The following is a 17,089-nucleotide window of genomic DNA, read 5'->3' as shown; positions in this document are numbered from 1 at the left end:
TGGTTGGCATAGCTCCACATGGTCCAGTCACATTCATCTCTGATCTGTACGCAGGTTCGGTTAGTGACAAGGAACTATTCAAACAGTCAGGCATTGCTGAGAAGTTGACTGAAGACATGGCAGTGATGGTAGATAAGGGCTTCTTGATCACAGATTGTTGTAAATGCAAAGTGTACCGCCCACCTTTTCTATCCAAGCAGAAGAAGAACCAGGTTAAGGAGACACAGGCCACAGTCAGACTCAGGATACATGTGGAGCGAGTCATTAGGAGGATCAAACAGAACAAACTTTTTGATGGCATCATCACCATGTCACATGTTTACAATATCAGCCAACTGTTTGCAGTAGCATGTATGCTGTCAAATTACCAGAACACAGCATTAGTTAAAAAACAGGTTAAGTGAGATGAGATGGAGTTGTCCCAAGGAACCAGTGCCAGTAACTTATGCTAGGCATGGAGCTTTAAATACTTACTATGTAAATAAGTTCTGCAAACATTCAATGTTTTAATGTTTTTGATACCATTGCTAAAATAAGAGTTTATTGGTTTCACACAACAGTAAAACGTTTTTTAAACATTTATTAAATGTTCTGCAACTAAAATATCACTTTGTTCAATCCAGCCTGAAGGATCTGTTTTTCTTTTTGCTATTGTTTTCACTGTTCATTTGTCAAACACGGGTATTTTGACGCATATATATACATATATACACATACATATATATGCATATATGTAAAAAAAAAAAAGAAATAGTCGGCTTATACACAACTGTATCCATGTATAATCTTTGCACTAGGTAGTCCTTTGATGCCCACACAACAAAGTCACACCACTGCATCCGACTGATCAGTTGTCTTTGCAGAATAGGCTCTTTTTTTAGTTTACAACATTCCATTTGCACATATTTGCAGTCAGTAAAGTTTTGTACATTGGGACATTTGAATTCCACGAGGCCAATCTGGGGGTTTTCATTGGGGTCAAAAACAACACCATCAGGAGCTGCAGCAAAGCCAGGGGGCAATGGGGTGAATGACCAGACCACAGGATGAGTAGTTAACATTCATTAGCCTACTACACTCTGCTGCTATTGCAGGCTCCATCTCAGTACCTCTCCTCATGTCTGCTGTCTGCCTTGTTCCCTTCATTATACACTCTGCTAGTGACTCTGCTGAGCTCTGGCCTCTGACTTGACACACCTCCCGAAACCAAGAAGCAGTCACTCTGGGCCTGTGGAGCAGATGCCAATCAGAGGAAGAGCTTTGACCACGTGTAGCTTCCTCTATTTTGTGAGCCATTTCCAGATTTACATACAAACTTCTGAGATGTAGAAGCTCGTCTTCTAAGCACAAAAACACAAGAGGCGAACAGAATCATAGTTCAGCATTATGGTTACCCCTGCAGGCTTAGTGCTTCCTTCTCTCTCTATTAAAACAAAAAGTAACCATCGTCTTGATGCATTCTCAATCATCCAGGAAAGTAAATCTCCAAAAGTTGAATCTGTTCATCTGGACGTAGCGTTTTGTGGGAGAAACGTTTCGTCACTCATCCAAGTGACTTCTTCAGTCTCAGCTGACTGCAGGTTTCCCCAATCTTATAAACAGTACATTTGCATAATGACTGAAACCAGCCCACTGAAGGAACAATGGGCTGGGAGGTCAGAGTCATAATTATGATTAAGGAACTGACCTCCCAGCCAAATTAGGTGTGATAAAGCAGAGAGGAGTAACGCAATGTTTAAATTTGAAGTTAGCCAACGTTTTTTTGTCTGTTAATTTCTGTTTTCTTACCCTCATAGTTGTGTATCTGTGATGCAGCATATAACGTAAATCCTTTATCTAATTTTCTGGCAGTTGTTCAATTTTGGGAGCTTGTAGGCAGCGGGTGTAGAACGTCACCGTTGTTTAACCACTGCGGAAACAGTGGGGCAGGGCTGAGTATAACGCACAAGTGATTGTGCAAGTGGCTGCTGTTACAACCAAATTTCCCTTTGTGGGACAAAGGATTATACTAAGTAGGACTTCACATTGGTGGGACCATTTTAGATGGTTCATGTTTTATAATTACAGTGATGCACATTGCTATAAGAATATGTTTATTTCTCTAACACTATTTTAACCAAGTAGTTAGAGGATACTACATCCCATTCTTCATATGTTTAAACATGTCAGAGGTTTATTTCTAGACAGAGTTGGTTATGTCAGCAAATAAAAACAAAAAGTAGTCCCCATCCCCACGTTTGAACTATAGATTATTAAATTTACAGGGTGTAAGTTAAGGCAACACAAAACTTTTGCCACATGTGGAACCGTAAATAACGATGAAGATGCACAAACTATTTTCAAGCATAGACTGCGTGACGGTGGTATGTGTTCTACTGCAGGTTTGAGACGGACAGACTCCCACGCCTCACCCTCCCCTCCTCAGAGACATTGCTTCAGACATTGACCCCCAAAACATCTTCCACCTCTCCCCCCTTCACCCTCCCCCTCTCCAATCCAGTCTCAACGACCACCCCCACCCTCCCCAATCCAGACCCAACGACCACCACCACCTTCCCCATTCCAGACCCAACGACCACCAACACCCTCCCCAATCCAGACTCAACGACCACCACCATCCTCCCCATTCCAGACTCAACGACCACCACTGCCCTCTCCAATCCAGACTCAACGACCTCCATCACACCTCTCACCCCCCTTTCCTCCTCCCTGAAACTCAGAATACACACTGAGGATGTGAGCTGACTATTTCAGAAACAGAAGCCCAGGAAAGCCCTCGGACCAGACGGTGTCTCACCCTCCTGCCTCAAAACCTGTGCTTAACAGCTGGCTCCCATCTTTACTCGCATCTTCAACAGATCTCTGGAGCTGTGTGAAGTTCCCTCCTGCTTCAAACGCTCCACCATCATCCCTGTTCCCAAGAAACCCACCATCACAGGACTGAATGACTACAGACCTGTCGCCTTGACGTCTGTGGTCATGAAATCCTTCGAACGACTGGTGTTAGCCCATCTGAAGGACATTACAGGCCACCAGTTGGAGACTCCCGCACAGAGAGAATTATGACCTTGTTTTCTGCTTAGCCTTCACCTAATGATTTACATCCCTGATAAGCAGAAGGAGCCTCACTATCTGTTTAATGTCTCCCATTACAATGGCCTCACTGTGTTAACTTTCCACATGCATGTAAACTAGTGACAGGAGTGCTCTTACTATAGTAAAGTGAGAAAGTGATATTACTATAACTAATGTGATATAATTAAATATGTGATTAATATATGAGAAAAGAAATCTGCCACCACATTCCCACCCTTTGTGATACCACAATTAAGAATCACATAAAAACATGGGGATTTCTTTTCCAACTACTGAACATAACATCAGCACTATTGCGTAGTCAAAGAAATTCCATAATGTGCATCCTCCCTAAATTCACACTTTATGGTCATCTTCGCTCCATCTGAGTCTCCACCCTTTGTTTGAAGGATGGCAGTTATATCATAAAGGAAAACACAATATGAGATCATATACAGAAATGAAACAGCCTCTGTTGTTCATCTGCAAAAGAAAACTTTAACCTTAGTTACATCAAGCTGCTCTTTCATAAGAACCCGTTGTTTAGATAAGGAAGTCTTTCAGTGTGTGATATATTTTTCCCAATTCATCATTAAATCCATCAACCCATGTTTCCCAATTTATTAATGGTTTCTGTAAAAGACCCTCATCCCCAGTGTTATTAGGGATTGAGGCACACATGCCTCACCAAACATCACACACACTCCTTTGTGCCATTTGCTTTGCCCTGTCCAGATGTTTGCCATAAAGGACAGTGACTATATCTGTACCTAAGTGAATACCACAAACATAAACTAACTTCACTGTTAGTGCTTCCCAAAGTCTGGGGTAAAACCCACAAGTAGCCATGAATTTCCACACAGCCAACATATATCAAACACTTCTGAGCTACATTTACAACAGAGAGATCGATCTTTCCTCTCTATCTATGCATTGTGCTGTACTCTTTACTACTGTAGACCCATTTAAACAGTGTAAACCCTCTCAAAGGCATTTACAATTATCTTTACTGTCCTCACATCAGTGATTGGGGAAACCAAAACAACCACATTTAACTCTAGAAGAACAACCTCATTCTTTAGGTGCTTCCAGCATGTTTGAGACCTATCAAAATCCCTGAAAGAAATGTGATGAACCCAAAATCCTAGTTTAGGCTGTCAAACAACATGTCAGAGCTGAGTACACATGTCAAAAGAACTCACAACTGTTGTTACTATGTTTACTCAGACAGTGAGGGCCAAATGCACTTACGCATCAGGAACTGACATGCTAGAAAATCAGTCTAGCTGTGATGTTCAGAGAGTCATGTAAATGCATATCAGTTATAAGATGATTAGAAATGTCACAACTACGACCCCCTTAACACAAAACCACACGGAACTACTTCAGGCACAACTGCCTGATTGTTTAATCAGGTGTCATCTGCATTCATGATCCCTCTTGGGTGGCACAGAGTCTGCTCTGCAGTCGCTGAGTTGGAGCTTGGCACGCTCTTGTTGGAGGAGGGCGCTCTTTTCACCCCTCACCCTCTCGTTCCAATGCAGCTTTATTGCTGTGCTTCTGGAATCTTCTCATAATGACGCATGACCTTTGACCTCAACTACTGCCTGGGCTGTCAGCTCTGTGTTTCCTATTTCTCGCTGGTTCTCTGAAGACTTCTGATCAGCACCTAGTCTCACTCTCAGTCTGGAGATTCCACCCTTGGGATGATTTCTTCCAGCAATACTCTGGCTGCTGCACCTGTATCTCCCTACTAGAAGGAAAAACTTCTAACCATTTGGAAAATATATCAACCAACATCAATCCACATTTTTCCTTTAGTGAACTTCACTTATAGGTTTTCAAACCCTCATCCGAACATGGGTGTACCACCTGTAGAGGTTTAATACCTGTCCATAACATGTTAATCCCACAAGTCACAGTAAAAAGCCGTGGAGAAAATTGTCATGAAAAACTCATGGAAAACACAGAAAGCATTGTTTCATGTTACACTGTTTCATGTTAAACCTGGAATTCCTCCTCTTGACGCATCAACACTCCCATGAGTCAACTCATCAGAACTAGGCTCCTTTCTTAACGAAAAAGGTTAGTTAGATCATTGCCAATGCAACATCAGGGCATCTCCTCCGGAGTAGCACATGTCGGGCCCAATTCATGCATTCAACGGACCTGTCTGTGTTTTGATTAAAATTTTCTTTCCTAATGAAGTCAGCAGTGGGTGGGTGAAAGCCTTCTCTGCACGCTCTTCAAGGCTGCTATGTTTTCTGCCAACTTCTAGCATTTGACATTTTCCAACAATACAGTGTGTTACTATAACCAACAAGCAGCCAGTAAAAACAGTGTTCTTCACACAAAATCAGTAAAACAGAAAAGTAGCAGCTAAAGGGTTAAGTCTGCCCACACTCATGTAAACCTACAGTCTCTCCTCCTCTGGTCTCTGTCATCCTTCTGCTTCTGCAAAAACAAGCAAACAAAAACACACACATCCACCCTTTTTTCACTGTTTGGGTGGATTAGGCATTAGAAGTGACTAATCCTACAATAGTTACCGTCTTCTCAATTTCAAGTCAGTCACATTTAGTCCACATCATCAGTCCAGTTACAGTCCTCTGCATTTGCATTTATACCAATCACATGCATTCATCTAGTCACATGCATTCATAACGATCATTGCTGACAGTGGAAAACTGCGCACAAATATAAATATCCACTGACAGCAATATTTCGTCATTCCAAAAACAAAAACAATTCTTATTGCTTTTGAAATGGATTGAATCGCTACAATCCTTTTAAACACAGAATTTACCATCTAATATGGTCAGCGTCCTATGTAGGTGAATTTTCTCAGAAGCCAATTGTAATCTAGAGAAGCTCACCTTATATTTGCTCTCAATTAAAGTATTTTATAGCGCTTTTGCTCCCAATCTTGCAGGCCTGCTTTTAAATCATCAATACACAAAATATCACACCCAGAGGGATGATACCTGGCAGGGTTTTTCCCTAAGTGCACTGTTACAAAAACAAAAAAACATTTTAGGCCCGGTTCCGGACATGTCTAAGTGTAAAAATAAAAAACAGTCTTTCTCTTAGAAAAAGAAAAACAACCCAAACCTAACTGGCAGAATCAGCCTGGTACTAAAACAAAAAACCCAAAATCTACTGGAAAAATAACAGGAAAAGTTTTTGCCTTCAGGTGAAACAACAGGCTGTAGGGGTTAGAACCTGCCATGCAGTGCTGCAGTCACTACTTCTTACATGGTTTACATGGTCTGAAATCAGACTTAAGTGTCACTACCTTTGTTCATTTTCCCCACATCATATTTACTGGTTGCCCACAAGTGCTCCCAAATATTTCCAATTCTGGAAAGTCTGGGGCCAACTGATCTAGTTTCACCTGCTAAATACACAGAGAAAATGTTTTTGTTTAGCAGCTGCAGACTTCAAACAACACAAATGTTCACCATTAAAAGCTTCCTAAACACATATCAATGTTTTATCACAGGAATGTGAATTTCTTCCCCAGGTCTGTGCTTTTTTTTTTCACAGACCCAATTATTTTATTTAACTTTTCTTTCCTTTTTTTTCTTCCCCAAACATAAAACGTGTAACATGTCATCATGTATTTCTCAAAACAAGTTTGTTCTCATGTAATCAGAGTGTGTATCTGGGTGCAAGCTTCACCCATACATCAGAAACAGGAAACTACACCCTCTGCTACATCTTATTCACTTGTTTTATAATCCAGTCATCTTTCCCGGATCTAATAACAATCAACTAATTTGCAAATCAGCTGATAACCCACTAAGTTGACAGGACAACAGAAATGCATGTTCAAAATATTATCCCAAAAGTAAATTACTTGTGCTGCACCAATAATGCAGAAAGCATTGGTTGGTCAAACCAGAATCTCTTTTTTTCTTTCACAAAAGTTAAACTGTTGTCCTGCAACCTAGAGAGTTAATTGTCAGCAGTGGATACACTCAGCGTTTGATAAAAAGTGTCTGTGAAATTTGCACAATCTTAACACTGATGACAGATAACAAGCTGATCTTCATTGCATGTGTGTGTGTTAGTAGGCAGGTTTATTGGCTGTGTGTACGGTGGAGCTGCAGATTCAGCAGGGCATGTCCTTAAAGCTGCCTTTCCTTCACATTTCTCTGTTTATGTGTGTTTGTGTGCGTTTTAGTTTTACCTTTGTTGCGATCCTACGGACTCTTTATCAACCTCCACATGACAGCCGGCCACAGTTTTCCAACCCAATTTTCATGTGTTCTCACATTAACAACAACAGACTTCATTTTTCCTCCATGCTCTCTTCTCCCCACTTCTCACAGCTTCTGTCTCTCTCCTGCATCTGCAGCAGTTCACAGTTGTGGCGTGTCTTCTTCAGCTTTGCCTTTTGTCTTTCACTCTTTTCAGTCTCTTCCTTTGCCATTTCAGCTCCCAGTATGGCAAATATGAAACTCAGACAGTCTTCTCAAGTCCATTCACACACAGCGATGTCGCTGGCGAACCTCCCAGCTTGTGATTGGGAGTGCATACTTCCATCCATCCATGGTACATGCTGCTGGACCCTTTAAGGTTTAGGGCAGTGTTGCTGTGTGTTCACATTGTTGAGTCTTGAAGTCGACCCCGTTGCTCTCAAACTGCATTTTGTCTTCAGGGAGAGATCGGTTGAGCTCGAAGCTTGTTCTTCAGTGTAAGGTGTACATGGAGTGAAGCTGTGTAATATTCAGTCAAAACACGGGCTGGGTGTGGTTCCAATTATGTTAATCTATCATTTTGCTCCGGCCGCTGTGCTTGTGGAGGGCGTTGATCCAGTTCCATAGCCACCTGTACAAACACACTAAAACATTTATTTAAGGATGATACTCAGTTATTTAATCATGTATTTAATTAATTCATTATGGCAGTCCTGGCGTTCCATAAGATGAAGCCTCGTGATGAACTGAAGCTTTCCATCACACTGGTCGACTCATGGTTCAAAGCATTGTGATGATTCATTTGCTCTACTGCGCCATCAAGTGGACGATTCGAGTTAAACAGGCTCTTTGATTATAATGATGTGATGTGTAAACCTCTAAACTGAATAAATTAATTGTTTTCATGGTTATTTATCACGAATATTGTCTCAGTATGTCTGATACAAAAGAGAAAGTGGAAACTATCAGGACAGAGTTTTGGTGTGATTGTGTAACTGTGTAATCATGCTTATGTACATCTGGATAATGACACAAACTGTGTGGCGCTTCACTTTTTAATAAACTAAAAGACAGAAATCAGATTATAGGATCTGTAGTGTTGTTTATTTATATTATGGTACTTATCTTTGTGATATTTATTACTGTGTGCATACTTTAGTAGGAGATTAAATAAAAAAAATCTCTTCCTGGTTCCATCGAAGAAGAAAAGCTCAAGTAACTATGTAGCACTTACGTAATCCAATTCCACAACAGTGTGATGGGGAATCCGCTGGGTTTTGCTGCCCATTTTATTTCGAATCTGGCGCGAACCGGCGAAACAGTTCCTGAATCAGTCACGTGGTACGGATTGCCCGCGAGGCCTCGAACGTCACTGCATACGTAATCAAAGCGAGCCTCGATACGTGCTTCACAAAAACTCCCCTGACACACGCTTAGACACACAAGCACATCACTATCCTACAGGACTTTGGCGCGTGATGTCACGCGGGTGGGCGTGGAAAGGCTTTTGGGCTGATGCGCCATATTTCGGGGCTCAAACGAAAGAGGACCGAAAGCACACACATCAGCCATGGTTCGTACTTGCTGTGTGATCGGCTGTACTGTTCGATCGCACGACCGGCAAGGGAATAAGCTTGGGAATGGTTTATCTTTTCATTCTTTCCCCACCTGGAAGCAACATGAGGGAGCTCATATAGCGGAACTTACCAAAAAAAGGCGTCTAGCCTGGATAGCAGCCGTGGGACGAGTTGATCTCCAGTTCTCTTCCATCTCCAAATGTCTGTTGGTGTGCTCCCGACATTTTCACTCCGGTAAGTTCTATATATGTTCATATCACTCTTTATAGCTTAATAATTTTATTGTTGATGCGCTCGGAGGTTATACAATCCGAACAAACATCATATTGAGTGACTTTGCAGACACACGTGCTATGTAAAGATTCGCTAATTCTTTCGCACCACTGTAGGGAAGCCTGCCTATGAAATGGATCAAACAAATCCAGACTGGGTACCAACGCTACACATGAACTCCGAAAAAAGACGACGAACGCAAGGACAACAACAAAGAGCACTAGTCGGAGGTAAACACCACCCCCACCCCCTAATAGGGCTTTGGAGTTGACGTCACTGGAGGTGGGCCACGCCCCCTTTCCGCCATGACAGTAGGCTAGACACAGGATACAGCTTCAGCTATGGTTCGTACGTGTTGTGTTATCAGTTGCAACGTTTGATCACACGATCGTGAAGGCAAGAAGCTGGATAATGGGCTCTCTTTTCATCGTTTTCCATCCTGGAGGCAGCGGATCGAGTTCTGTGCAATCCCCAGCTTTTTGTTGGTTTGGTCTCCGCATCTTCTTTCCGGTGAGTTCTAAATTAATTCATATCACTATTAAAATGCTTTTAGTGTTATTTTCAATGTGCTGAGGTCATAGATAATGAGATAAAACATGCTAATGTGTGATGCTGCAGAACCACGTCATGTCATCATGTCGACTGAGTAGCTTATGATTTAGCATTATTGCAGGCAAACCAGCATATGAAATGGATGTAACAAATCCAGACTGGGCACCAACACTGCTCATGGGCCTCTAAAAACATACCAAATTGCTCTCATTTTACACTAATCCGCACATAACTTCCAGATGAATCACACACCTGTCATGTGCACTAATTTTATCTTACAGGCTTTTATGCAGCTGCAGAGTCTGAAGGTGTGCCCCGTGCAGAAGTAATCGATGAAGATCTGACAGAAGAACAACAACAAAATTACAATGTCATAGCTGTGGACAGCAGTTGTGTTGGACAAGTGGAGGTTGAGGTACCACCTGTAAATGTGGACAGTGGTGATCGGACAGACAGCATCACAGAAGCTAAAGGGCAGACGAAGCATTGTGTGTGCAATGAACAGGGCAGAGCAGAAATAAACACAACACTGCTTGATAAGATTGTTAAGGTTTGCTGTGTTTTGGTGAATATGTGCCCCAGTGTGGTTGTCAAACCAGCGCCAAATGAAACTTGCTCTTGTTGAGTATTCATAAAGCTGTTGTGTTGCATGTGTAGTTCATTGTAAATAATTGTACTTTGTGTGAAGTAGTTTCAATAAAACAGAAAAGAATAGTATACATGTTTGTTTTTTTTTATTCTTGATCTTATCACATGTACTTAGCAAGTACATAGAAATGAAATGCAAACTATTTACATGGCAACACACAGCTGGCATCAATCTTGAACCACAAAATGAAACATTACATGCTATTTAGAGCAGCACATTGTTTGGAGAAGTATTTCCCAACAAGTTCAGGAAGACACACTTTAAGAAAGAAGTCTTGTGCTTGCTTTAAACGTGGTTCCCAGAAATCCACATCAGGGAAGATGCGTATGACAGAAGGTCTCTCTGTGTCCACACAACGAGGTCACAGGGCAGCTTCATTCAGTCGTTGTGAGTGCAGTACCTGAAACACACAAAAACCACTTTTAATAAAAGGTCTGTAATGAACCAAGGCTAATATAGATGGGTTGGCTGTACGTGCAAATCAAAAACTGTAACAAGGAAGTTGTTTAGAAAGTTATCAAGTTCAAACCAACTTACCTTTGTCTTAACGACAACGTACAGTTGTCGCAGCGTGGAGGCATAAAGATGGACAAATCTTGCACCCAGCCGTTCGTGAATTGGATGTGGGCCTCCAGGGATTTATAATTCTTAAACTGGTTTGCTGTGTATGCGCTGACTCCACAGACAAGGTATGCAAAGATCGGGATAGGACAAAGGCGGTAAGATAAAATTAGTGCACATGACAGGTGTGTGATTCATCTGGAAGTTATGTGCGGATTAGTGTACAATGAGAGCAATTTAGTATGTTTTTAGAGGCCCATGAGCAGTGTTGGTGCCCAGTCTGGATTTGTTACATCCATTTCATATGCTGGTTTGCCTGCAATAATGCTAAATCATAAGCTACTCAGTCGACATGATGACATGACGTGGTTCTGCAGCATCACACATTAGCATGTTTTATCTCATTATCTATGACCTCAGCACATTGAAAATAACACTAAAAGCATTTTAATAGTGATATGAATTAATTTAGAACTCACCGGAAAGAAGATGCGGAGACCAAACCAACAAAAAGCTGGGGATTGCACAGAACTCGATCCGCTCGTCTCACCGCTGCAATGCAAGCTTGACGTCTTTGTTTAGTAATATCGGATACATGGGATCCCTCACGTTGCCTCCAGGTTGAAAAACGATGAAAAGAGAGCCCATTATCCAGCTTCTTGCCTTCACGATCGTGTGATCAAACGTTGCAACTGATAACACAACACGTACGAACCATAGCTGAAGCTGTATCCTGTGTCTAGCCTACTGTCATGGCGGAAAGGGGCGTGGCCCACCTCCAGTGACATCACGCTCCAAAGCCCTATTCAAAAAAATTGCTCTTAGTGTCCGGCAATCACCACGTAAAGTTTTGAGGATTCATACGGCCTTAATGTGAAAACCGCTGAAAATTCCCCTTGTGTGCATGGAGGACACAAATGGGTTTAAAGTAATATCTTGCTCGATTATCAATGTAGTAGTTTGCATCTACTTTACAATTATGGACACATAATATGACAACGAGATATTTGCAGTTCATTGATAAATGTATAACATTAATTGTGGTGGGGGCTGGACAATAACACTAAGTGCAATACTCCTTTCTGGCATCGATGTATTTCTACTCAGTTGTACATAGAATTTGTATTCTGTTTTTATCCTATTGTATATCTTATTCTATTTATTCTTATTCTATTTATTCAACTGTATATAGTATTTTTATTTTATTCTATTCTGTACAGTTGTGTACAGTATTTTATTCTTATTGTATTCTAATTTTTGCTATATAACTTTTGCACTGTCCACTTCCTGCTGTGACAAAACAAATTTGTGTGGGACTAATAAGGGTTATCTTATCTTATAATGGCTATTATACTCCACACACTCCAGCTGACTTACCTTGTTTTGAATGACGACGTACTCACAGTTTAGCGGCTTGAAAATAGCCAAATCTTGCACCCAGCCATTAGTAAACTGGATGCGATTTCTTATTACGAAACTGGTAGTATTTGTAGTACTGCGCAGGGAACAGCGAGCTCTGTTCAGGCTCCGAGAGATGACTCCCGGCTGACTGCTGTGGTGAACGCGGCTAACCATGGTTGATAACTGTTGCGCCCCAGGTTGTACAAATAGACGAGGAAAAAAGAAAGGTACTTCCTTTTACTGCATTAGGTGAACTAAATTGAGTAGCACAATTGAAAGAGCCAGGAGTAAGCAAAACAATACTGAAAGATGGGACCTTCCAGCCGTCGTATTCCGCTTGTGCAGCGATCATTTTGTATGAAAATGTCAAGTTACCAAATATAAGCTTTCTAACATAAGTGTTTTCATTATTTACTAGACTATCGTTGCAGCTATGTGGACATAAAGCCCACATAGCTACATGCATAGTGGGCTTTATGTCGTGCTTTCTTAGTTAGCAAGCTCTAAAGTAGAAATACTGAAATGTTTATGTTTATTTTGTAGGCAGAAAGGCAGAGAAGGCATCTGCAGAGAAGATAAGAAGAAAAATGAGACTGGATGTGTTCAACAGAAGACAGACAGCAAAGCTAAAACGGATAACACAAATCAAGCTATCTGCAGAAGGCATCCCTGCAAGGTGAATATATCAAAGTCTTTCTCTGGGTGTGACTTAATACCAAGGAGTGCTGTCAAGTAAGCATATTGAGGCTGGGTGAGGTAAGACTAACGCTACATAATTGTGAAACTGTGTTACTTTAACCCTGCTTTAGGTGGTGGAAAACTAAAAAAAGAAAAAATATCAATTAAGATGTAGAAATGATTTTAACTTTAAAACTGTTTTTAAAAGGTTCTTCTAATTCTTGGAGCTGCTTAAACCCTTAGCACATAATGCACTCTTTATTAATCACATTTTCACCCACTATGCATTTATACACCTCTCTGAATTGAATCATTAGTTATTATTAATCTTGCCACAGCGTGCCTTTTGTTCTGTCTTCCTCGCCTCCCCCCCTCTTGATTCTGACTGTTATAAGGAAGTGTTTCCTTCCCCACTGTCACCAAAAATTGTCGCCAAAAACATGGCCCATTTTCTACAAAAATCAACAAAAAAGAATGAACATGGTTTTGTTTTCTCTCTTATCAGGGACCCAGCAGCCAAGGATGCAGGACCAACAACCCTTGATGGTCAAAGGCGGCTTATTAAAGGTGCTGTCCCGACACTTTTTCAGTGGAATAGATATAAAGTTGAACCACCGCGGAGTAGTGTTTGGGAGAGAACGGAGCGATCCCCTGAACTAGTTCATCCTGGGGATCAAGGTCAGCACAGTGTTACAACAGATCATGACTACTGCTCATTTCCTGAGCCGTCAGCAGAAGACCTGTCCAAAGACCTGGAGAGTCTGAGGAAGGAAATACAGGAGTTACGTGTCCAGCGAGAGTTTGGGTTACAGCGGTTTGCTGGTTCCGACACTGACATCCAATTCTATACCAGGTACACCTGAGTTCTATTCAAGCTAACTGTATATAATATATATAGAGTTAGCTCATACCAAGGTCACCATCAGTTAAATTTCAAGTGTTTCCAGGCTTCATGTAAACAACATCAATATTTACTTTTGGTCTGCTGATTGTATGTTTCATGTAGATGCACCAAATAGCGTCTTAATCAGACATTAATTAATTTCAATGTGTGATGTTAATTAATGATTGACACAATGTTTGTCTCTCTTGTTTATAGATTTCCAAGCTATAATCATTTGATGGCATTCTGGGTTTTGATTGAGCCTTGCATCTATAAAATGATCCAGGCTTCAAGAGCCAAGTCAGCTGCCAACACGGACGAAGAAGTGTTGACACCTGCACGCACACAAACGGTAGGCTATGGCTTTGTTGGTAGTTGGAACTAGAGGTGCAATGTTATTGTATTTATGTAGCGTAATTCTTGGGCTACAAGCAACTACTTTTTGCACAAGCTTTGAACCCTTTCAGTCAGGTGCAGCTTTTCTATGGATTGTTCATGATTTTTTGTGATATCGTAAGAGGATTTGTTTTGGTTTGTTCCGCTGTTGTACGGCACTACGTTGGCTGGTAGAAGGGCATGTGATCAGACACACAGTATCGGGGGACAAGAGTGGTATGTTGGTCACATGTCCGTCCACCAGGCAACGCAGTGCTGTACGAAGTAGCGCGAAAAACAAACTTGATTAGCAAGAGGATTATTACAGGAGCAAAGGAAGCTTTCATTCACAAACCCTCAGTATGGCAAACAAAAGAAATGCATGTGATGCAGCTTTCAAATTAAAGGCAGTCGATTTGGCTCTCAGCGAGGGGAAGTAGAGCTGCTGCACGTACCCTTGGTATAAACGAATCAATGGTGAGACGTTGGAGACGCCAGCGTGACGAACTGGCTCAGTCCAAAAAGACGAGAGCTTTCAGAGGAAATAAGAGCAGATGGCCCAAATGTATTGAAGACTGGGTGAACACACAGAGAGCAAATGGGCGAGGTGTTTCAACTGTGCAGATCCGACTGAAAACAGTCGCCAACGAAAAAACGAAAAGGACTGTCCATCAGGGTGCGGACGACTGTGTGTCAGCAACTCCCTCCCGACTATGCAGAGAAAATAACAAACTTGCGCAAATTCACACAACGAAAGATAAACGAATATTCCATCGGAGCAGATGAGATCATAAACATGGATGAAGTGCCGTTGACATTTGACCCGCCCCTTAGTAGGACTGTTAACAAGTCCTACTAAGACTTGTCCTACAACTCATATGGGGACGTTTGCAGTGTGTATATAAAGATAATAAAAACAACTTTATTTAGTAGAAAAATAATAAAATTCAACCCTGACAGTACAGTATGGTGTGCATAACCATTACAGCAACCCTTTACTTTGACAACATCACATTTTATTCTGATATATAAAGCATTTTATTCTATTGTACACAGTGTCTTATTCTTATTATATTATTATTCTTATCCTATCCCATTGTTTTTCTGAATTTTTGCCACTTTCTGCTGTAACTCAACAAATTTCCCACGTGTGGGACTAATAAGGGTCTATCCTGTCTTATCTCACAAAACATTTAGCCAAGAAAAGGATGATCTTACTAGTTCATAGCTTTAGGAGTAACATTTTCCCTTTTGTTTTAACCTTTCAGAGGCAGCTGCTCCAGCCAATCGACGAGTTCTTTCTTTTCCTGGTTTTCCTGTCTGTTGGTCTGAAGGAGAGGGACCTGGCTCATCAATTCAACATACACCAGTCCACAGTGAGCCGCATCATTGCAACATGGACAAGTTTTCTTGCCACTGCACTGGGGTCTCAATGCATCTGGCTTACACGTGCAGAAGTGCAAGCTTACCTCCCTAAGGAATTCAAAGATTTCTCAGACACCCAGGTGATCCTTGACTGTACAGAGCTGAGGTGTCAGACACCATCCTCACCACTTCTCCAGAGTGAAACGTACTCTTCGTACAAATCCCACTGTACGATGAAAGCCCTGGTTGGCATAGCTCCACATGGTCCAGTCACATTCATCTCTGATCTGTACGCAGGTTCGGTTAGTGACAAGGAACTATTCAGACAATCAGGCATTGCTGAGAAGTTGACAGAAGACATGGCAGTGATGGTAGATAAGGGCTTCCTGATCACAGATTGTTGTAAATGCAAAGTGTACCGCCCACCTTTTCTATCCAAGCAGAAGAAGAACCAGGTTAAGGAGACACAGGCCACAGTCAGACTCAGGCTACATGTGGAGCGAGTCATTAGGAGGATCAAACAGAACAAACTTTTTGATGGCATCATCACCATGTCACCTGTTTACAATATCAGCCAACTGTTTGCAGTAGCATGTATGCTGTCAAATTACCAGAACACAGCATTAGTCAAAAAACAGGTTAAGTGAGACGAGATGGAGTTGTCCCAAGGAACCAGTGCCAGTAACTTATGCTATGCATGGAGCTTTAAATACTTACTATGTAAATAAGTTCTGCAAACATTCAATGTTATAATGTTTTTGATACCGTTGCTAAAATAAGAGTTTTCTGGTTTCACACAACAGTAAAATGTTTTTTAAAAATTCATTAAAAGTTTTGCAAATAAAATATCACTTTGTTCAATCCAGCCTGAAGGATCTGTTTTTCTTTTTGCTATTCATGAGGTGTTCATTTTTTCAAACGGCTATTTTGATGCATATATATGTAGAAAAAGAAATAGTCGGCTTATGCACAACTGTATCCATGTATATTCTTTGCACTAGGTAGTCCTTCGGCGCATACACAATTTAAGCTACGGTCACACTGCAGGTCTTAATGCTCAATTCCGATTTTTTTTTTTTTTTTCAAACACATTTCACTCAAATGTGACTCAAAACAGATTAGGTAAAAACGCAGGAAACATTAGCCACCATCTAGTTTCCTGTGTTCCTGTGCAACAGTATCAGTTCTGTTACAAGGGAAGTATGGCAGTCCATTCTCCCTGCAGCACGGACTACACTGCCCATGAGGCCACATGCTTTAGGTCGATACCTGTGACACTCTGCCTTCATATTAAATCATTTTGGAATAAATTTTAAAAAATCTTTCTTCACGTCATTATGCGGCCGCACGTAGAGGTGACATGGGCCGTGAGATTGAGACCCAGGTAATTCCACCGGTGTGGAATAACCAAAGATAGAAAGGGCATAGCCTCTGATAATCTCTCATTCTTTCTTATCCAATCCAATCCAACTTTATTTATAGAGCACTTTAAAAACAA

At 41.3% G+C, this 17,089-nt stretch overlaps 1 protein-coding gene and 2 long non-coding RNA genes across 3 annotated transcripts; 1 reads left to right on the top strand and 2 right to left on the bottom strand.

Moving 5' to 3' along the window:
* Nucleotides 1-7,261: 7,261 nt before the first annotated feature.
* On the bottom strand, nt 7,262-9,099 carry LOC112846295 (uncharacterized). Its single transcript, XR_003219199.1, has 2 exons — nt 8,985-9,099; nt 7,262-7,921 (listed from the first exon to the last, which is right to left on the bottom strand). It is a non-coding gene; the product is annotated as an uncharacterized LOC112846295 (long non-coding RNA).
* Nucleotides 8,735-16,456, top strand: LOC109201326 (uncharacterized). The gene is made up of 6 exons (XM_019356922.2): nt 8,735-9,088; nt 9,244-9,357; nt 12,834-12,966; nt 13,474-13,821; nt 14,068-14,203; nt 15,495-16,456. Exons 1-6 carry the CDS (start codon nt 8,848-8,850, stop codon nt 16,236-16,238), a joined length of 1,716 nt encoding a protein of 571 aa, XP_019212467.1. The 5' UTR covers nt 8,735-8,847; the 3' UTR covers nt 16,239-16,456.
* On the bottom strand, nt 10,594-11,419 carry LOC112846294 (uncharacterized). Its single transcript, XR_003219198.1, has 3 exons — nt 11,369-11,419; nt 10,866-11,000; nt 10,594-10,728 (listed from the first exon to the last, which is right to left on the bottom strand). It is a non-coding gene; the product is annotated as an uncharacterized LOC112846294 (long non-coding RNA).
* Nucleotides 16,457-17,089: the final 633 nt, after the last annotated feature.

Source organism: Oreochromis niloticus, linkage group LG3 (genome assembly GCF_001858045.2).
Source record: "Oreochromis niloticus isolate F11D_XX linkage group LG3, O_niloticus_UMD_NMBU, whole genome shotgun sequence".
Taxonomy (NCBI): domain Eukaryota; kingdom Metazoa; phylum Chordata; class Actinopteri; order Cichliformes; family Cichlidae; genus Oreochromis; species Oreochromis niloticus.
The sequence above is the reverse complement of the archived record's forward strand: the minus strand, read 5'-3'. Positions and strand labels throughout refer to the sequence as shown.

Bases quoted from the DNA above. Each gene is read 5' to 3' on its own strand.
- LOC109201326 (XM_019356922.2), top strand. From the start codon at position 8,848: ATGGTTCGTACTTGCTGTGTGATCGGCTGTACTGTTCGATCGCACGAC. The intron at 9,358-12,833 runs GTAAACACCACC...TTTATTTTGTAG, and splicing joins ACAAAGAGCACTAGTCGGAG to GCAGAAAGGCAGAGAAGGCA. The intron at 14,204-15,494 runs GTAGGCTATGGC...TTAACCTTTCAG, and splicing joins CACCTGCACGCACACAAACG to AGGCAGCTGCTCCAGCCAAT.